The sequence below is a fragment of the Aotus nancymaae genome, unplaced genomic scaffold (assembly GCF_030222135.1).
Source record: "Aotus nancymaae isolate 86718 unplaced genomic scaffold, 86718_ANA_hifiasm-v0.15.2.pri h1tg000021l, whole genome shotgun sequence".
Classification (NCBI taxonomy): Eukaryota; Metazoa; Chordata; class Mammalia; order Primates; family Aotidae; genus Aotus; species Aotus nancymaae.
In genome coordinates, this window is record NW_026988433.1 from 471,618 (window position 1) to 492,262 (window position 20,645).

At 53.6% G+C, this 20,645-nt stretch overlaps 2 protein-coding genes across 4 annotated transcripts in view; both read left to right on the plus strand.

Moving 5' to 3' along the window:
- Positions 1–20,645, plus strand: part of ANKLE2 (ankyrin repeat and LEM domain containing 2) — a 36,809-nt gene that overhangs the window by 13,545 nt on the left and 2,619 nt on the right. For all 3 annotated transcript variants that reach the window (XM_064379521.1, XM_064379523.1, XM_064379522.1), the window contains 9 exons: positions 1,106–1,299; positions 1,403–1,591; positions 2,617–2,739; positions 4,500–4,566; positions 10,369–10,541; positions 11,612–11,718; positions 12,578–12,765; positions 19,011–19,608; positions 20,487–20,618. In XM_064379521.1, the coding sequence (XP_064235591.1) occupies positions 1,106–1,299; positions 1,403–1,591; positions 2,617–2,739; positions 4,500–4,566; positions 10,369–10,541; positions 11,612–11,718; positions 12,578–12,765; positions 19,011–19,608; positions 20,487–20,618 (1,771 nt within the window). The remainder of the gene's footprint in view (positions 1–1,105; positions 1,300–1,402; positions 1,592–2,616; positions 2,740–4,499; positions 4,567–10,368; positions 10,542–11,611; positions 11,719–12,577; positions 12,766–19,010; positions 19,609–20,486; positions 20,619–20,645) is intronic.
- LOC110569321 (uncharacterized) lies at positions 16,531–19,003 on the plus strand. The gene is made up of 2 exons (XM_064379526.1): positions 16,531–16,652; positions 16,691–19,003. The coding sequence occupies exon 2, from the start codon at positions 18,206–18,208 to the stop codon at positions 18,836–18,838; it is 633 nt and encodes a 210-aa protein (XP_064235596.1). The 5' UTR covers positions 16,531–16,652; positions 16,691–18,205; the 3' UTR covers positions 18,839–19,003.

Sequence of the window (20,645 nt, forward strand, 5' to 3'; positions counted from 1 at the left end):
TTTGCAGGAGCGCTGTGCACAGTGGGGGTCTCCTGTGACTCGGCCTTTGCAGGAACGCTGTGCACAGTGGAGGTCTCCTGTGACTCGGCCTTTGCAGGAGCGCTGTGCACAGTGGAGGACTCCTGTGACTCGGCCTTTGCAGGAGCGCTGTGCACAGTGGAGGTCTCCTGTGATTGCTGGTCGTGCTGCCTTGGCTGCAGCTGTCATTGTTCCTTCTCTACCTACTGACCAAGCTTTCCGAGTTCACTGGCCGGGTGTGGTGACTCATGCCTGTAATTCTAACACTTTTGGGAACTGAGGCAGAAGGATCTCTTGAAGCCAGGAGTTTGAGACCAGTCTGGGCAACATAGTGAGACCCCATCTCTAAAAGTACATACATATATATACACATATATAACCGGGCGTGGTGGCATACAGCTGTAGTCCCAGCTCCTTGGCAGGCTGAGGTGGGAAGATCACTTGAGCGAAGGAGGGTCGAGGCTGCAGTGAGCTATTTTCGTGCCACTGCACTCCAACCTTGGAGACAGAGCCAGACTGTGTCTCTGAAAAAAAAAAGTTCACCAAACTTTGCCTCATTCACACAGCCTTTCCCAGCAAGATTGCAGCCGGGTCTGGCTGCTCTCCCAGCTTGCTCTGCTCACAGGGGTGCGGTGACTGCCTTTGCGGGCTGGGGTCGGTGGCCACGCGCCCATCTCGTCATTTCTCACCCGTGCCTCCCCTCTTTATTTTCTTTTTTTTTTTTGGAGACAGAGTCTTGCTCTGTCACCAGGCTGGAGTACAGTGGCACCATCTCAGCTCACTGCAGCCTCTGCCTCCCGGGTTCAGGCAATTCTCCTGCCTCAGCCTCCCCAGTAGCTTCAATTAAGGCACTTGACACCACGCCCTGCTAATTTTTGTATTTTTAGTAGAGATGGGGTTTCAGCATATTGGCCAGGCTAGTCTTGAACTCCTGACCTCGTGATCTGCCCGCCTCATCCTCCCAAAGTGCTGGGATTACAGGCATGAGCCAGCCCTGAAAGCTCTTTGTCCCTCATTACAGGCTGTGTGGGTGATGAGTGACTGCTGGTGAAACTAATCATTCTTAAATTCTGTCTCTCTCTGACAGATGGTTTGTGCTTGTCTGAATCAGAAACAGTCAACAAAGAGCGAGCCAACAGTTACAAAAATCCCCGCACGCAGGACCTCACTGCCAAGCTTCGGAAAGCCGTGGAGAAGGGAGAGGAGGACACCTTTTCTGATCTCATCTGGAGCAACCCCCGGTATCTGATTGGCTCAGGGGACAACCCAACCATCGTGCAGGTGGGTGTGCAGCGTCGCTGGTTCCTTCGTGGCCACGGCGCTTTCCACGGGGTGTGTCCACATGAGACAGGGAGGAAGCTCAGAGCACGTGGTTCTCTTTCAGGAAGGGTGCAGGTACAACGTGATGCATGTTGCCGCCAAGGAGGACCAGGCTTCCATCTGCCAGCTGACTCTGGACGTCCTGGAGAACCCTGACTTCATGAGGCTGATGTACCCTGATGACGACGAGGCCATGCTGCAGAAGCGCATCCGCTACGTCGTCGACCTCTACCTGAACACCCCCGACAAGATGGTGCGTGCCCACCCTCCACTCGCGCTTCGATGTTTTAACTCCTCATTAGAATAACTTTAAGGAAAAGATACATCAGTTACAGCCCTGCGACCTGCCTTCTCACCAAATCCCACAGGCTGATTTTAACCCTGGACAAAGGGTACCAAGTGCTGGGGTTCCCTGGCCCCTGTGTCTTTGTCGTGTGCGGAGTGCCGTCCCCAAGGGTGTCTAAACTGTCTGGGGACACGGTTGTCAGAGGACACGCACTCTACTGAGCAGAAAACCTTGAGCTGAGCAGCTCTTCCCCCCCGGGAGTGGCAGAGCCATGCACACGGCAGGCAAGCCCTCAGCATCCTGCCAAGAGCCCCTAAGGCACAGAGCTGCCCCTGCAGATCACGCCACCTGACACCCTCACACGCGGTGCCCTGGTGTAGGATACAGGCTGCTGGGGTGTGACCGCTTACAAACAGGAAGGATCTTCGTAGCTCCTGAGAAAAGGTGACAGTAATCCTGGCTGATGCCCACGCCCCACCCTGCAGCTGACCTGTGGGGTCGTTTCATCGCAAGTGCAGCAAACAGGCAGGTTGGAGTCACTGACGAGTGCCAGCCAGCTGGGCCAGGCCCATGCAGAGGCAGCACTGTGAAGGGGACACCCCTCTTTTAAAGGGTGCTAAAGACAGGCTTTTCCCTCTCTTGACCCCGCCTACCCCCAGAAGCCTATTTTTTCACCTTGGGGTTTATTTCACTTTTTGGGCTTGTGTTATGTGAGATTGTACTGGGCCGTGAAAGAGTAAAGCTGCTGTTGACTGTTTGTGGAGAATGTAAGCTCCTCCAGGGCCTGGGCACCCAGGTCCGTGGCCGAGCTCCAGCCTTGGCATGAAGTGGGTGTGTGCTAGAATGCTAATTATTTTCCATCATAAAAGCAGTGTCTTTTATGGCCATTTTGTTTGTGAGTCTTTTTAAAAAAAATGCGTAAGTATTTTCACCTTAGAGCCACCTTATGCGACAAGTGTAAGTAATTGTGTTTCCTCTGCACCTTTTTTCAGGGCTACGACACCCCGTTGCATTTTGCTTGTAAGTTTGGAAATGCAGACGTAGTCAGTGTGCTTTCGTCACATCATTTGACTGTAAAAAACCCAAGGAATAAATATGATAAAACACCTGAAGATGTAAGTACTTGTTAAAATGCAGCCACTCTCTAGAGTGAGAAACTCTGTAACTTTATAGTCTGTGGTCACGGACAGGCGCAGTGAAGCCACGTGGAGCTCTGTGTGAGTTGTGTTTGCCTTGCGGGCACACGTCAGAGGCCTGCTGTTGAGTAAGATGCATTTTCTGAAGATGATGCATCTGTGGAACCAGGAGGGGAGGAACTCACGCAGTTTGCTGAGTTTATTTTATTTTATTTTCCTAAAACTGGCAGTCAGTTGCTCTGAACAGCTGACAGTCTTTTACCAGCTTCCCTCTCTGAACGCATCAGTTGGCCAGAGTCAGAGAGAACAGAGGTGGTGATGGTGGTGATGGTGATTGTGATGGTGACGGTGGTGGTGATGGTGGTGATGGTGACGGTGGTGGTGATGGTGACGGTGGTGGTGATGGTGGTGATGGTGAGGGTGGTGGTGGTGGGGATGATGGTGGTTGTGATGCTGATGAGGACGGTGGTGGTAAGGATGGTCATGGTGCTGAAGATAGTGATGGTGGCGAGGATGATGGCGGTGGTGATGATGAAGATAGTGATGATGGTGGTGAGGATGCTGCTGCTGACGGCAGCTCAATTGTATTCAGCTCAGTGTGTACTAGGCGCTGTGCTAAGCTGCTCACACACTTATACTCATCTGACCCAGACAAGCCTTGTCAGCCAGGCGTTATGAACTGAGCAAAGGGCACCTTACAGAGGGCGGACGTGTGTTTTATGCCCAGAAGGTGCAAGAGGGATCTGGACCCTCTGAGAACTGAAGGACGAGTTTGATGTGTTCTGTGTCATAGCTGTGAGCTGCGCACGGTCTCCCAGCCCTTTAAAAGAAAAACTGTAGGGACCTTCTGGTGGCAGTGTTCCCTCCCACGCCCCTCTGTAACGCCTGTTATTACACAGACATAAGCGATACTCACTTACGAGTAGAAAATTTAAAATACCACATGACCAGAAAGAATAAAATTCACCAGAGAATTCTACAACTGAGAAATTGCCATTATTTTGCATATATGTGATTCAGTTTTGTGTGTGTATATATGTGTGTATCTGCACTTCTTCAACATAAAAATGTTATTTGGGAACCAACTTAAAACTCCTGGCATTTTAAAAAGCATTTGACTTTTTCAAGCTCAATTCGTTACAGACTCAAAAATGTAATTGCATTGATAGTTTTAGTTAGCTTCTCTGAGCGGCTGGTTGCTTTCTTTCCTCTTATTTGAAGGTTGTTGGTTTTTCTATAGTTTCTAGCAAAAATTCTCATTGCTGCAATTCTCCAAGGGCCGAGAAAGCTGATTCCTGTCATCTGTAGTTGCAAAAATAGAACTTCTGTGTTGCGTGTTAGGAGCTCCACCTTGACTCAGCCTCACAACGGAAAGTTTCTATATGACCAGGCTTCCTGTGAGTGAGATCAGACGACTGAGAAAGCGCAGACGTGCTCACGTGCTTCTGCGTTCACTCGATGGTGCACTTCTAAGTTTCCTCTCCTTGCAGACGTTAGAAAGCGTAGGGTAGCAGGAAGGAAGGTAAATACGCCCAGAATCCCAGAGCGTGTTCTCTTAGCTGTGCCGAGACTCTCAGAAACAGGCCATACTCTTCACACATGTTGTGAGTGTGAGCTTTATGAAATCTTTAGCGTTAAGATACTATTCCACTTCACTGACTTTAACTCACTTTCTAAAATCGTAATGATAAGGAAACGTTGCGATAAGATAAGATTTAGACACACTTTTTTTTCAATAGGTAATTTGTGAAAGAAGCAAAAACAAATCTGTGGAACTGAAGGAGCGGATCAGAGAGTATTTGAAGGGTAAGATGGGGAGTCAGTGCCTGGACTTTGGGGTCCACGCTGGGAAGGGCCTTGGGGTGTTGCGAGAACGGAGCACAGCTGTCTTCCCGAGCTCCCGGGCGTATGCCGGCTTTCCTCGGAAGCCTCTTCTCGGATCACCCTTCCTTCTGAGCTCTGCCAGCTCACTTTCCACCTCTTTTCCTGTGATCCCTTCTCTGAAGTCTTGTATCTGTCCCTTGAGCTTTTTGCAAGAGAACTTTCTCTGAGGTTGTGTGTTGCTGACTGTGGCCCACGGCCTCACCCCTGGATGTCTAGGACTCTCTCGTGGCAGCTTCACTGTGATGACTTACTTTTCTTCAGGTGGAGCCTGCAGTTGGCAAAGAACAGCTCAGGGAGAGGCAGGGCACATAGCTCCTCCATTGGTTGGCTGGCTTGGCTTTTGTGTGTGTGTCTGTCTGTGTTGGGTGGGGGTTACTCCCTGTCACTCTCTTTGTTCTGACACCGCCTCCTTCCTCCTCGTGTCCCTCCTTGGTGCACTCCCAGGACGGCTCCTGCCTTGGCTCCGGACACACCCTACCCACTCGCCTCTGGGAAGGAGGCCTTTGCTTTCTGGGCCGCCCTCCTCTGGTCAGGAGCTTCCTGTCGGCCACTGTTGTGGTTTGTAGGTGCCAGGCATGTGAAAATGGCTGGTTTCAGGGAGGCTTTTCCCTGCCATCTTCCTCTGTTTTCGGTGAATTTTGGAAGATGACACTTCTAGAAGCGCCTTTTTTTTTTGAGATGGAGTCTTGCTCCGTCACCAGGCTGGAGTGCAGTGGCGCAATCTCGGCTCAATGCAACCTCCACTCCTGGGTTCAAGTGATTCTTCCGCCTCAGCCTCCTGAGTACCTGGGACCACAGGCGTGTGCCACCATGCCCGGCTAATTTTTATAGTTTTAGTAGAGACGGGGTTTCACCATGTTGGCCAGGATGGCCTCCATCTTTTGACCTCGTGATCCGCCCTCCTCGGCCTCCCAAAGTACTGGGATTACAGGACTGAGCCACCGCGCCTGGCCGGAAGCGCCTCTTCTTTGCCATCTTAGCTCGAAGTCTGGTGCTTCTGCAGCAGGCACGGATGTCCTTTCACTCTCCTGCCTGCTTTTCTCTCTCTTGGGTTCCATTCCTGTCCAAAATTCTGTCTCTGTCTAAAGCAGGGTCCGCAGATGACTGGCCCACCACCAATTTTAGAAATACTGGCACAAAGCTGTGACCACCATTTGCACACTGTCTGGGCTCTTTGCCAGCACACAGTGACTTGTGGCCCCTTGAGCCTGATTATTTACTGTCTGACCTCGTGTAGAAGTTTCCCACCCGATCCAAGGTGTCAGGAGCCTCTGCGTATCCCCCGATCCCTTCCAGTCCTAAGTACAGTTTGTTAGTTACACTGCTTCAGCTTGTGTGGATGTGCACAGGCAGTGAGTCCCGCATTTCATGCGAGGAATTGAACCTCGCTGGTGGCGGTGAGAGTTCCTCCTCGGGGCCATTGGGGCATTGCTCCACAGGCCCCGCTGGAACCTTTGGAAGCCCTCGGAACACAGGGCTGTGTTGCCAGAATATCCTAAAGAACCGGGAGTCTGCTCTGTATTTGCAAACCATACTGTTAGGAATGTTTTATGGCGTTGATGTGTTAAACACTGCTTTGTTACGGTATTGAGGAAGCAGTCGTCTGAGAAGTCCTTTCCTGTCTGTGACGATAGCACACTGTCACCTCTAGGTCTGCCCCAGCAGCTGTTTGCTGAGGAGAAGGCAGCACTGTGATACCCATGCTCCTGAGGGCTGAGCTACACGGCCCTCCAGAGCTCCTGCACCTCCTTCCTGGTCCTTCTGGGGCTCATGCAAAGCCCAGGCGTGGGCCAGCACCCGTGCTTATGCTGTGGCCTCAGTCACATTGTAGCTTCACATGCCACAGAGCCTGCTGCAGGGCTGGCTGCATTCTGTGTCCTGCCCAGTTCCTCAGAGAGACCCATGCTTGTGTGAAGATGATGAGGGACTCTGATGTGTTAGGAGGGATAAATGGGACCAGAGAGCCAGCCACAAAACCGTCTAGAAACCATGAGTCCAATCTGTACATAGAGACTTTTAAAAGGGACTTCAATATGCCAGAAAGGGAAAGGACAGGTGACTTTACTGTACGCTTGCCGTCTGCTGTGTACGGTGTGTCTTCTTTTCATGTACCACTAAGAGAAGAAAAACAAAGCCGGTGGACACACGACACATCCAGATATGAGATGGTAAAATGTAAGAGACGGTATTTGAATTGCCCTGATTTTCAGTATGGAACATTAGTACCCTTGAATGGGATTACAGTGCTCTGTAAACTTCCCTTTTAGGTTCAGGGGTACGCGTGCAGGTTCCTTATTAGGTAACCTGCATGTCACGGGGGTTTGGTATAGGGATTATTTCCCAGGTGATAGCATAGTACCCAATAGGCAGCTTTTCCATCCTCCCCCTTCCCCTTCAGGCAGGCCCCAGTGACTGCTCCTCCTCCCTCAGGCAGGCCCCGGTGACTGCTCCCCCCTCCCCCCTCAGGCAGACTCTGGTGACTGCTCCCTCCCTCCTCCCTCAGGCAGGCCCCGGTGACTGCTCCTCCTCCCTCAGGCAGGCCCTGGTGACTGCTCCTCCCTCCTCCCTCAGGCAGGCCCTGGTGACTGCTCCCTCCCTCCTCCCTCAGGCAGGCCCTGGTGACTGCTCCCCCCTCCCCCCTCAGGCAGACTCTGGTGACTGCTCCTCCCTCCGGCAGGCCCCGGTGACTGCTCCTCCTCCCTCAGGCAGGCCCTGGTGACTGCTCCTCCCTCCTCCCTCAGGCAGGCCCTGGTGACTCCTCCCTCCCTCCTCCCTCAGGCAGGCCCTGGTGACTGTTCCTCCCTCCCCCCTCAGGCAGACGCTGGTGACTCCTCCCTCCCTCCTCCCTCAGGCAGGCGCTGGTGACTCGTCCCTCCCTCCTCCCTCAGGCAGGCCCTGGTGACTCCTCCCTCCCTCCTCCCTCAGGCAGGCCCTGGTGACTGTTCCTCCCTCCCCCCTCAGGCAGACGCTGGTGACTCCTCCCTCCCTCCTCCCTCAGGCAGGCGCTGGTGACTCGTCCCTCCCTCCTCCCTCAGGCAGGCTCTGGTGACTCCTCCCTCTCTCCTCCCTCAGGCAGGCTCTGGTGACTGCTCCTCCCTCCTCCCTCAGGCAGGCCCTGGTGACTCGTCCCTCCCTCCTCCCTCAGGCAGGCCCTGGTGACTGTTCCTCCCTCCCCCCTCAGGCAGACGCTGGTGACTCCTCCCTCCCTCCTCCCTCAGGCAGGCGCTGGTGACTCATCCCTCCCTCCTCCCTCAGGCAGGCCCTGGTGACTCCTCCCTCCCTCCTCCCTCAGGCAGGCCCTGGTGACTGTTCCTCCCTCCCCCCTCAGGCAGACGCTGGTGACTCCTCCCTCCCTCCTCCCTCAGGCAGGCGCTGGTGACTCGTCCCTCCCTCCTCCCTCAGGCAGGCCCTGGTGACTCCTCCCTCCCTCCTCCCTCAGGCAGGCCCTGGTGACTGTTCCTCCCTCCCCCCTCAGGCAGACGCTGGTGACTCCTCCCTCCCTCCTCCCTCAGGCAGGCGCTGGTGACTCGTCCCTCCCTCCTCCCTCAGGCAGGCGCTGGTGACTCCTCCCTCTCTCCTCCCTCAGGCAGGCTCTGGTGACTGCTCCTCCCTCCTCCCTCAGGCAGGCCCTGGTGACTCGTCCCTCCCTCCTCCCTCAGGCAGGCGCTGGTGACTCCTCCCTCTCTCCTCCCTCAGGCAGGCTCTGGTGACTGCTCCTCCCTCCTCCCTCAGGCAGGCCCTGGTGACTGTTCCTCCCTCCCCCCTCAGGCAGACGCTGGTGACTCCTCCCTCCCTCCTCCCTCAGGCAGGCGCTGGTGACTCGTCCCTCCCTCCTCCCTCAGGCAGGCGCTGGTGACTCCTCCCTCTCTCCTCCCTCAGGCAGGCTCTGGTGACTGCTCCTCCCTCCTCCCTCAGGCAGGCCCTGGTGACTCGTCCCTCCCTCCTCCCTCAGGGAGGCCCTGGTGACTCGTCCCTCCCTCCTCCCTCAGGCAGGCCCTGGTGACTGTTCCTCCCTCCCCCCTCAGGCAGACGCTGGTGACTGCTCCTCCTCCCTCAGGCAGGCGCTGGTGACTCGTCCCTCCCTCCTCCCTCAGGCAGGCTCTGGTGACTGCTCCTCCCTCCTCCCTCAGGCAGGCCCTGGTGACTCGTCCCTCCCTCCTCCCTCAGGCAGGCTCTGGTGACTGCTCCTCCTTCCTGTCCATGTGTGCTCAGCATTTAGTTCCTACTCATAAGTGAGAATGTGTGGTGTTTGGTTTTCTGTTCCTGTGTCAGTTCCTTTAGAATAATGGCCTCCAGCTCCATCCACGTTGCTGCAAAGGACATGATCTTGTTCTTTTTTATGGCTACATAATATCCCATGGTATAGATGTGTACCACATTTTCTTTATCTAATTACTGTTGATGGCCATACAGTACTTTTATAATTAGAAAAACATTAGAAGCATAAAAACTGTAATAAGCATTTAATGTAAGAAATTCCCAGGCGTTCATGAGCAGCGTGACGACTTTAAAGGAAGCCTCTTGACGGTGGGTCTCCTGGGGCTAGGTCTGAAAGCAGGATGAGGTGGCGTGTGACCTCCATGCGATCCTGCAGAATCTCACGACACTCCATGGGACTCTGCTGCACCATCCAGTGGGACCTTAAGATGCTGCTTTTCCTCATGCATTCCATACCTCACATCAAGTGCTGTGTGATTCCAGATCTGTTGAGAGATGTGTTCAGTGATACAGACTGAAAAGTACGAAAGCAGCGGGGAATTGAGAAGTAGTGGGGGCTGGGCACAGTAGCTCACACCTGTGATCCCAGCACTTTGGGAGGCAGAGGTGGGACGATCACTCGCATCCTGGAGTTAGAGACCAGCCTGGGCAACATAGCAAGACCCTGTCTCTACAAAAAAGTAAAAAATTAGCTGGGTATGGTGGCGCGTGCCTGTGGTCCCAGCTACTCAAGAGGCTGAGGTGGGAGGATTGCTTGAGCCTGAGAGTTTGAGGCTGTAGTGAGCCATGGTCGCCCCACTGCACTCCAGTCTGGGTGACAGAGTGAGATATCTGAAACTCAGAGGGAAAAAAAAGGAGAGATGGAATGAAATACAACTTTTTCTTTTTGAGACAGAGTCTCACTCTGTCGCCCAGGCTGGAGTGCAGTGGTGCAAACTAGACTCACTGCAACCTCCATGTCCCAGGTTCAGGTGATTCTCCTACCTCAGCCTCCTGAGTAGCTGGGATTACAGGTATGCACCATCAGGCCCAGCTAATTTTTATGTTTTTAGTAGAGACAGGGTTTCACCATGCTGGCCAGGCTGGTCTTGAACTCCTGACGTCAAGTTTCACCCACCTCAGCCTCCCAAAGAGTTGGAGTTACAGGCGTAAGCCACCACACTTGGCCAGAAATTTAAAAAATGTATTGAGTTCCTGCTGTGTGCTAATCTTCTTCCGTCAGATCTGACCCCTCAGTCCTTTAACTACCTGGGGCTTCCTTTTCTTTTCTTTTCTTCTTTCTTTTAGCAGTGGAGGACAGTGAGGCTGGTTAGGTGAAGTGAGCTCTGGCACAGGCTGGCCTCTGCCCTGTCCGTCGGTTGTAGACCTTGTGTGACTTCCCGTTTCCGTTGCATCCATCTGCAGAGGCCATGGCAGGGGCTTGTGTGATCCCTGTGCTGATCACCCAGACCCGACCCGGGGAAGTGGGGGGCGGGGCCCGCAGCCAGTGCCTGTCTCCTCCTGCAGGTCACTACTATGTGCCGCTCCTGAGAGCAGAAGACACATCTTCTCCAGTCATTGGGGAGCTGTGGTCCCCAGACCAGACGGCCGAGGCCTCTCACGTTGGCCGCTATGGAGGCAGTCCCCGAGACCCTGTGCTGACCCTGAGAGCCTTCGTGGGGCCCCTGAGTCCAGCCAAGGTGAGCTGTTGTGGAAGCTTCTGGAAGCGGCGCCTGGCTGTCCCTATGCTTCGGTGCTGGGTGTTCCAGCCTGTTGCTTTGTGCTTGGTCTCAGGGACCGTGTCCTGTGGAAATCCAAGGTTGTCCTCATCTCAAACCATCCAGCAGTGAGCTTGTGATGAGAACGTTTCCAGAGAAACGTGTGTTCTTGGCCGTGTGGCCTGCTCGCCAGGGCCGATGTGCTGGGGCCACACATGTCAGCAAAGCCCTGTTCTGGGCGCACGCCGCCTGTTCTTTCTGTGTGGCTGACCCTTCTCAGAGCGCCTGGCCGGTCTAGCAAGGCTGCCCCCTGTGACTAGGAAACCTCTGTGCGCATGTTCACCTCCTGAGCTTCTGCAGCTGAGCTCCCACCGGTTTCCTCAGACAGTGCTTCCGTTCAGTCCCTCTCCTGGAGGCTTCAGCCCCCTTGGGTTCCACTTCTCCCTGATGTTCAAATAAGTTCTTAATGGTGGTGCTGCGGGGTCAAAGGTTGTACACAGTTTTTTGTTTACAGTTGACAATTCTTTATCCTGTTGAAATATTTCATATACTGACCTATACATATAATCTTCTGCTAAAAATTTTCTAAATAAGTTATTATGATGAAAATGGCTTCAAAATTAGGTGGTATCAGGTAGGGTTGGATCAGATCCATAAAACATAAAATTCAAGGAAGCGTAACTCAGATCAATGTTGGTTTCTCATCCTGCGATGGGAACAGTGTTACCTCTGCCGTCGGGCGGCAGCTCTAAGCTGTCGGCTGTCCTCAGGGCGAGGCCTCATGCCCGGGTCCCCCTGGTTCTGAACCTCACAGCCCGGACCAGGCTGCAGGAAGGAAGACCACCTCCCCTCACCCAGATCGGAGTGCAGTCACGTAGCCACTCTCAGCCATGCCACAGGTGGGCACGCAGCCCAGGGATCTGTTGGTGAAGGGAGAGGAGGAAGGGTGTCGGGAGATGGGCAGCTGCTGCTGGGACGCTGATGCTCTTCAGGCTTCCCCAGTGAGGGGCGCGATGCCTGTCATAGCTGAGTACATTTTGTTTTCCTCATAGGCGGAAGATTTTCGCAAACTCTGGAAAACTCCACCTCGAGAGAAAGCAGGCTTCCTTCACAACGTCAAGAAATCGGACCCGGAAAGAGGCTTTGAGAGAGCGGGGAGGTACTGAAAGAGGCTGAGCTGTGGCGCTGTGGAGCACACTTGGTTATGTTCTGATTAACGATGGAAAATCACATTACAGCTTCAAAGTGCCAATTCCCAGGAAGCCTTTCCTGGGAGAGCTGGTCCTTTTCACGAAGGTCCAGTTCCTTGCAGATGCTGGGCACGTTGCAGTTTGTGGTGCGGAATTAGAGCTTAAGCCAGTCCAGCCTCAGACCTGGAGCATGTCTGCAGCACTGCCCTTCCCTTTTCAAAGTGGCATTCCTTGTTGATTTGGGGACGTGTTTCTAAGGAACCTTAATATTTTATAGAACATACCATAGAATGGTACAGTTTCTTTGGGAATAAAAGGTCCATAGTCACAAAGCTAAATTAGTTATAATCAAATAAAGCTTTGTGGAATTGTTTAGAGGATTTTCTCGAAATATGTGCCCAGCGTCAGGTGTACAACCGGAACCCAGGAAGAACCTCTAGGCTTTCCTGTGCCTGGCCATGACTAGAGCCACGGGCAAGCCCACAGCGCTGTTCCGCGGACATGAACAAGCCTGTCGGTGGGTGGAGGTGAACGGTGTGGCCTTCCAGCACGAGGTTGCTGGTGGGAGGGTCCATGTAGGCGGAGGTCTCCTTTCGTCCTGCCACTGGTTCACTGCTCGTGAGAACTCTGCCAGCTCCTGCTTACCCTGTGAGGAGGAGCGCTGTTTCAGAAAATGCAAAGTATCATTTCAGCCGCAAATTTGGGAATAAAGTTACAACCATGATTGCTGACATTGCTTTGGTACTTGAAGCATTAGTGGCTGTTTTCTGTGTAGTTCTGAGTTTTTTCTGGTTTCACAACTGGTTAATTGTGTTTTATTTCTTACAGGGAGCTAGCTCATGAGCTGGGGTATCCCTGGGTTGAATACTGGGAATTTCTGGGCTGTTTTGTTGATCTGTCTTCCCAGGAAGGCCTGCAAAGACTGGAAGATTATCTTACTCAGCAGGAAATAGGCAAAAAGGCTCAACAAGAAACAGGAGAAAGGGAAGCCTGCCGAGATAAAGCCATCACGTCTGGTAAGCACACACAGGCACGGCTGTGGCAGCTGGGACTGGGCCTCTGTGGCTGGGGTCCGACAGGAAGTGCACATCTGTTTCTTTCCTCTGTCTGTGTTTTTAATGTACAGCTGGGAACTGTTCCTTAGGTTAATGTTCAGTGGGGTATGCGTCGGGGGGATATATGAAAAATACGGCATCGCTTGGAGCACTATTGCTATGTCTGCTGTGGTTGCAATTCACAGAATCTAATATTACTTCATTCTGTGCCATTTTCTCAAAACTGATAATAGCTGAACTACAGTGGCTGAGATTATAATATTGTAGTTTGGTATAATTGTCAGGAGAATACCAGACACCATGGCACAAAGCGCTTGACAAGGTGTGTATCAGACGCCAGGACGCAAAGCCCTTCACGAGGTGTGTATCAGACGCCAGGATGCAAAGCCCTTCACGAGGTGTTTATGAGACACCAGGACGCAAAGCCCTTCACGAGGTGCGTATCAGACGCCAGGACGCAAAGCCCTTCACGAGGTGCGTATCAGACGCCAGGACGCAAAGCCCTTCACGAGGTGTGTATCAGACGCCAGGACGCAAAGCCCTTCACGAGGTGTGTATCAGACGCCAGGACGCAAAGCCCTTCACGAGGTGTGTATGAGACGCCAGGACGCAAAGCCCTTCACGAGGTGTGTATCAGACGCCAGGACGCAAAGCCCTTCACGAGGTGTGTATCAGACGCCAGGAAGCAAAGCCCTTCACGAGGTGTGTATGAGACGCCAGGACGCAAAGCCCTTCACGAGGTGTGTATGAGACGCCAGGACGCAAAGCCCTTCACGAGGTGTGTATCAGACGCCAGGACGCAAAGCCCTTCACGAGGTGCGTATCAGACGCCAGGACGCAAAGCCCTTCACGAGGTGCGTATCAGACGCCAGGACGCAAAGCCCTTCACGAGGTGCGTATCAGACGCCAGGACGCAAAGCCCTTCACGAGGTGCGTATCAGACGCCAGGACGCAAAGCCCTTCACGAGGTGTTTATGAGACGCCAGGACGCAAAGCCCTTCACGAGGTGTTTATGAGACGCCAGGACGCAAAGCCCTTCACGAGGTGTTTATGAGACGCCAGGACGCAAAGCCCTTCACGAGGTGTTTATGAGACGCCAGGACGCAAAGCCCTTCACGAGGTGCGTATCAGACGCCAGGACGCAAAGCCCTTCACGAGGTGCGTATCAGACGCCAGGACGCAAAGCCCTTCACGAGGTGCGTATCAGACGCCAGGACGCAAAGCCCTTCACGAGGTGCGTATCAGACGCCAGGACGCAAAGCCCTTCACGAGGTGCGTATCAGACGCCAGGACGCAAAGCCCTTCACGAGGTGCGTATCAGACGCCAGGACGCAAAGCCCTTCACGAGGTGTTTATGAGACGCCAGGACGCAAAGCCCTTCACGAGGTGCGTATCAGACGCCAGGACGCAAAGCCCTCCACGAGGTGTTTATGAGACGCCAGGACGCAAAGCCCTTCACGAGGTGTTTATGAGACGCCAGGACGCAAAGCCCTTCACGAGGTGTTTATGAGACGCCAGGACGCAAAGCCCTTATGAGGTGTGTATCAGACGCCAGGACGCAAAGCCCTTCACGAGGTGTGTATCAGACGCCAGGACGCAAAGCCCTTCACGAGGTGTTTATGAGACGCCAGGATGCAAAGCCCTTCACGAGGTGTGTATCAGACGCCAGGACGCAAAGCCCTTCACGAGGTGTTTATGAGACGCCAGGACGCAAAGCCCTTATGAGGTGTGTATCAGACGCCAGGACGCAAAGCCCTTCACGAGGTGTTTATGAGACGCCAGGACGCAAAGCCCTTCACGAGGTGTTTATGAGACGCCAGGACGCAAAGCCCTTCACGAGGTGTGTATCAGACGCCAGGACGCAAAGCCCTTATGAGGTGTGTATCAGACGCCAGGACGCAAAGCCCTTCACGAGGTGTGTATCAGACGCCAGGAAGCAAAGCCCTTCACGAGGTGTTTATGAGACGCCAGGACGCAAAGCCCTTCACGAGGTGTTTATGAGACGCCAGGACGCAAAGCCCTTCACGAGGTGTGTATCAGACGCCAGGACGCAAAGCCCTTCACGAGGTGTGTATCAGACGCCAGGACGCAAAGCCCTTCATGAGGTGTGTATCAGACGCCAGGACGCAAAGCCCTTCACGAGGTGTGTATCAGACGCCAGGACGCAAAGCCCTTCACGAGGTGTGTATCAGACGCCAGGACGCAAAGCCCTTCACGAGGTGTGTATCAGACACCAGGACGCAAAGCCCTTCACGAGGTGTTTATGAGACGCCAGGACGCAAAGCCCTTCACGAGGTGTGTATCAGACGCCAGGACGCAAAGCCCTTCAGGAGGTGTGTATCAGACGCCAGGACGCAAAGCCCTTCACGAGGTGTGTATCAGACGCCAGGACGCAAAGCCCTTCACGAGGTGTGTATCAGACGCCAGGACGCAAAGCCCTTCACGAGGTGTGTATCAGACGCCAGGACGCAAAGCCCTTCACGAGGTGTGTATCAGACGCCAGGACGCAAAGCCCTTCACGAGGTGTGTATCAGACGCCAGGACGCAAAGCCCTTCACGAGGTGTGTATCAGACGCCAGGACGCAAAGCCCTTCAGGAGGTGTGTATCAGACGCCAGGACGCAAAGCCCTTCACGAGGTGTGTATCAGACGCCAGGACGCAAAGCCCTTCACGAGGTGTTTATGAGACGCCAGGACGCAAAGCCCTTATGAGGTGTGTATCAGACGCCAGGACGCAAAGCCCTTCAGGAGGTGTGTATCAGACGCCAGGACGCAAAGCCCTTCAGGAGGTGTGTATCAGACGCCAGGACGCAAAGCCCTTCACGAGGTGTTTATGAGACGCCAGGACGCAAAGCCCTTATGAGGTGTGTATCAGACGCCAGGACGCAAAGCCCTTCACGAGGTGTGTATCAGACGCCAGGACACAAAGCCCTTCAGGAGGTGTGTATCAGACGCCAGGACGCAAAGCCCTTCACGAGGTGTGTATCAGACGCCAGGACGCAAAGCCCTTCACGAGGTGTGTATCGGACGCCAGGACGCAAAGCCCTTCACGAGGTGTGTATCGGACGCCAGGACGCAAAGCCCTTCAGGAGGTGTGTATCAGACGCCAGGACGCAAAGCCCTTATGAGGTGTGTATCAGACGCCAGGACGCAAAGCCCTTCAGGAGGTGTGTATCAGACGCCAGGACGCAAAGCCCTTCACGAGGTGTGTATCAGACGCCAGGACGCAAAGCCCTTCAGGAGGTGTGTATCAGACGCCAGGACGCAAAGCCCTTCACGAGGTGTTTATGAGACGCCAGGACGCAAAGCCCTTCACGAGGTGTGTATCAGACGCCAGGACGCAAAGCCCTTCACGAGGTGTGTATCAGACGCCAGGACGCAAAGCCCTTCACGAGGTGTGTATCAGACGCCAGGACGCAAAGCCCTTCAGGAGGTGTGTATCGGACGCCAGGACGCAAAGCCCTTCACGAGGTGTGTATCAGACGCCAGGACGCAAAGCCCTTCAGGAGGTGTGTATCAGACGCCAGGACGCAAAGCCCTTCACGAGGTGTGTATCAGACGCCAGGACGCAAAGCCCTTCACGAGGTGTTTATGAGACGCCAGGACGCAAAGCCCTTATGAGGTGTGTATCAGACGCCAGGACGCAAAGCCCTTCACGAGGTGTGTATCAGACGCCAGGACGCAAAGCCCTTCACGAGGTGTTTATGAGACGCCAGGACGCAAAGCCCTTCACGAGGTGTGTATCAGACGCCAGGACGCAAAGCCCTTCACGAGGTGTTTATGAGACGCCAGGACGCAAAGCCCTTATGAGGTGTGTATCAGACGCCAGGACGCAAAGCCCTTCAGGAGGTGTGTATCGGATGCCAGGACGCAAAGCGCTTCACAAGGTGTGTATCAGACGCCAGGATGCAAAGTGCTTCCAAAGCACAGACACAGTGAATGGAAATACCACGATGGAAAAGATTAACCTCACAAAATCTAAAAGTGATTCATAGAAACATGAATGGCCGGGTGCGGTGGCTCACGCCTGTAATCTCAGCACTTTGGGAGGCCAAGGTGGGTAGATTACAAAGTCACGCGTTCAAGACCAGCCCCATCTCTAATAAAAATACAAAAATTAGCGCGGCGTGGTGATGGGCGCCAATAGTTCCAGCTACTTTGGAGGCTGTGACAGGAGAATCGCTTAAACCTGGGAGATGGAGGTTGCAGTGAGCCGAGATCACACCCCTGTGCTCCAGCCTGGGCGACAGTGCAAGAATCTGTCTCGAAAACAAACAGAAAACATCAACGAAGGCCAGGCCTGGTGACTCACACCTGTAATCCCAGCACCTTGGGAGGCCAGTGTGGGTGGATTGCTGAAGCCCAGGAGTTCAAAAGCAGCCTGAGCAGCATAGTGAGACTTTGTCTCTATTTATTAAAAGCAAAAATTTTCTAATAACTAGAGATTTTAATTTGCTAAAATCAAAATTAAAGCAGATAATACATTTAAACGTGTGTGTGTGTGTGTGTTTGTGTGTGTGTGTTTGTTTAAGGCCAAAATAGGACCATTAGCCCATAAGACACTTCATTTATAAAACAAACTCCCTGCAATGATAGGAAAAAAATGAGAATCTGGCTTTGCTGGGTTGTAGCTGACAGTGGTACATAACTAACTTCTGTAAAGTGGCCTCATTTACTCTGTTGTCTTGTGACTATTTAAATTTTGATTAGTAAATATTAAACAAAGTTGACTCATTTCCTAAGTAGCACGAGCCACAGTTCAAGCGTTCTGGATGCTCGTGTGGCCGGGGTCACTGTTGTGAACACCAGACAGGGCAGTCCTGCTCTCAAGACCTCTCCTGTGTTGTGGTCACAGAATAAAGTGCAGCAGTGCCATTTCATGGAGTTGTTCTGGACCGTCTTCCAGGACGCTGTGGGGCACTGTGACACTCGGAGCCCCTGGGGTCCCAGTAGATCAGAGCCGGAGGGTGGCTGGCAGTATATGGTGGTCATCTCGCCTGGGGCAGTCCACCCGGGCTGCCCTTGGCCTTTTCATTTCCCTGCCTTTGAAAGAAAAGCAGTCAGTCTGGCACCTTCCCCCGCCCCTTCTGAAATAGGGTTTCACTGTGTGGCCCAGGCTTGGGAGTAGTGGCAAGATCACAGCCCACTGCAGGCTCAGCCTCCTGGGCTCAAGCCATCCTCCCATTTGAGCCTCCTGCACGCCACCATGCTGGCTCATTTTTCTATTTTTTGTAGCAAATGGGGTTTTGCTATGTTGCCCACGTGGTCTTGAACTCCTAGGGTCCAGCAGCCCTCCTGCCCTGGCCTCCCAGAGTGCTGGAATTAGAGGCGAGAGCTGCTGCGCCAGGCCCCAGCAGCCTGATTCTGTCTGCTGGATTCTGTTTGCCATTTTCCAGGGAGTCATGCTGGTGGTTTTCCGTCTTAAGTCTGAAGAGGAGGTTCTGGATGTGGGGGTCACTGTTAAGGTTCTGGATGTAAGGGTCACTGTTGAGGTTCTGGATGTGAGGGTCACTGTTGAGGTTCTGGATGTGAGGGTCACTGTTGAGGTTCTGGATGTGGGGGTCACCGTTGAGGTTCTGGACGTGGGGGTCACTGTTGAGGTTCTGGATGTGAGGGTCGCCGTTGAGGTTCTGGATGTGAGGGTCGCCGTTGAGGTTCTGGATGTGAGGGTCACCGTTGAGGTTCTGGATGTAAGGGTCACCGTTGAGGTTCTGGATATGGGGGTCGCCATTGAGGTTCTGGATGTGAGGGTCACCGTTGAGGTTCTGGATATGAGGGTCACTGTTGAGGTTCTGGATGTGAGGGTCACCGTTGAGGTTCTGGATGTAAGGGTCACCGTTGAGGTTCTGGATATGGGGGTCGCCATTGAGGTTCTGGATGTGGGGGTCGCTGCTGAGGTTCTGGATGTGGGGGTCGCTGCTGAGGTTCTGGATGTGGGGGTCGCTGTTGAGGTTCTGGATGTGGGGGTCGCCGTTGAGGTTCTGGATGTGAGGGTCACTGCTGAGGAGGTTCTGGATATGGGGGGTCACTGTTGAGATTCTGGATGTGGGGGGGTCACGAGGTACTGGATGTGAGGGTCACTGTTGAAGAGGTTTTGGATGTTGGGGTCACTTGCTGCAGTTGTGGGGTGGGTCATGCTTGGAGCAGAGCAGCTCCATGGCCTCCTGTCGTCCCCATCACTGACGTGCTCCTTTTTCATCCTCACAGGCAGTAATTCCATTTCCGTGAGGGCGTTTCTAGATGAAGATGACATGAGCTTGGAAGAAATAAAAAATCGGCAAAATACAGCTCGAAACAATGGGCAGCCCAGGATGGGTGCTTTTGGAAACGTGAGGTGCAGCGCCTTCCCCTCGGAGCAGGAGGCCGACCTCATAGAAACCTCAGAGCCAGGTGGTCTGCGCAGCGGCAGAAATGGGCTCTGCCCTCCTCTGAGTCACAGCAAGACCATGGAGGGCAGGAAAGCAAAGGCACCCCGTGGGGAGGAAGCTCATCCGCCACCTGTCGCCGGTTTAACTGCCGAGTTTGATAAACTGAATTTGCAAAATCTAGGAAGTAGCGTTTCTAAGACACCAGATGAAAATACGAAAACTAAAGATAAGATCCCGACTTCAAGAATGGATGCAGCAGGAAGTGACTTGCTGGAGGCAGCTTCTCCTGCAGACCAGCTCGGGAATGACCAGGGGAGGACACAGTGGGAAATGTCAGCCAGGATTGCTAGAATGTCCTTGGGCCCCAGCTGCCCCGGGCACGAGGATCAGCAGCTCGAGCTCACGGGGGAATCGGCCAGGCGGCTCTTCCTTTTTGGGTAACTGTGTGCTCCCGTGTGCGTGCCTGCGGCACTGTTTTTAAACCTCTTCCTTTCCCACACACACTCTTTTTTTGTTGAGAGGGAATCTCGCTCTGTCACCCAGGCTGGAGTGCAGTGGTGCCATCTCAGCTCCTTGCAACCTCCACCTCCCGGCTTCTAGCGATTCTCCTGCCTCAGCCTCCTGAGTAGCTGGGACTACAGGTGCCCACCACCATTCCTGGCTAATTTTTGTACTTTTGGTAGAGACAGGCTGACCTCAGGTGATCTGCCCACCTTGGCCTCCCACAGTGCTGGGATGACAGTCCTGACCACCGCACCCGGCCCCCACACAAACCTCCATGTGCACTTGACATGTGCTTTCAGCTCCCATGTTTGAGTTTGTAGCTTCTAGGTGTCCTTCAGGGTTTCCTTCCACTTGGACTGTGGCTGGTCCTAGTGTTTGCTGTTATTTGCTAGGGAAGTGCCTGCCACCAGTGTCACTGATCTGTTCTACGAATTAGATTACTCTAAGAAGAAAGTTGGCCGGTGTGGTGGCTCACACCTTTAATCCCCGCACTTTGGGAGGCCAAGGCGGGTGGATCACTTGAAGTCAAGAGATGAAGACCATCCTGGTCAGCATGGTGAAACCCCCGTCTCTACTAAAAATACAAAATTATCTGGGTATTGTGGCGCGTGCCTGTAATTCTAGCTACTCGGGAGGCTGAAGCAGAGAATCGCTTGAACCCAGGAGGCGGTGGTTGCAGTGAGCTGAGATGGCACCATCGCACTCCAGGCTGGGCGACAGAGTGAGACTCTGTCAAAAAAAAAATGTGGTATTTTAGAATTCTTTATTTGTTTACCAAACATATTTTAGCTTGTTGTATTGTGTTTTCTAGAGAGGAGCCGTCCAAACTGGATCAGGACGTTCTCGCTGCTCTTGAGTGTGTGGACATCGACCCCCGTCAGTTCCCGGCTGTGCACAGATGGAAGAGCGCTGTCCTGTGCTACTCGCCCTCCGACAGACAGAGGTACACGGGACCCACCCGGAGAGCCGC

What these genes read in the sequence shown, in the direction of transcription:
- LOC110569321 (XM_064379526.1), top strand. Translation starts at nt 18,206, where the DNA reads ATGCTGGTGGTTTTCCGTCTTAAGTCTGAAGAGGAGGTTCTGGATGTG.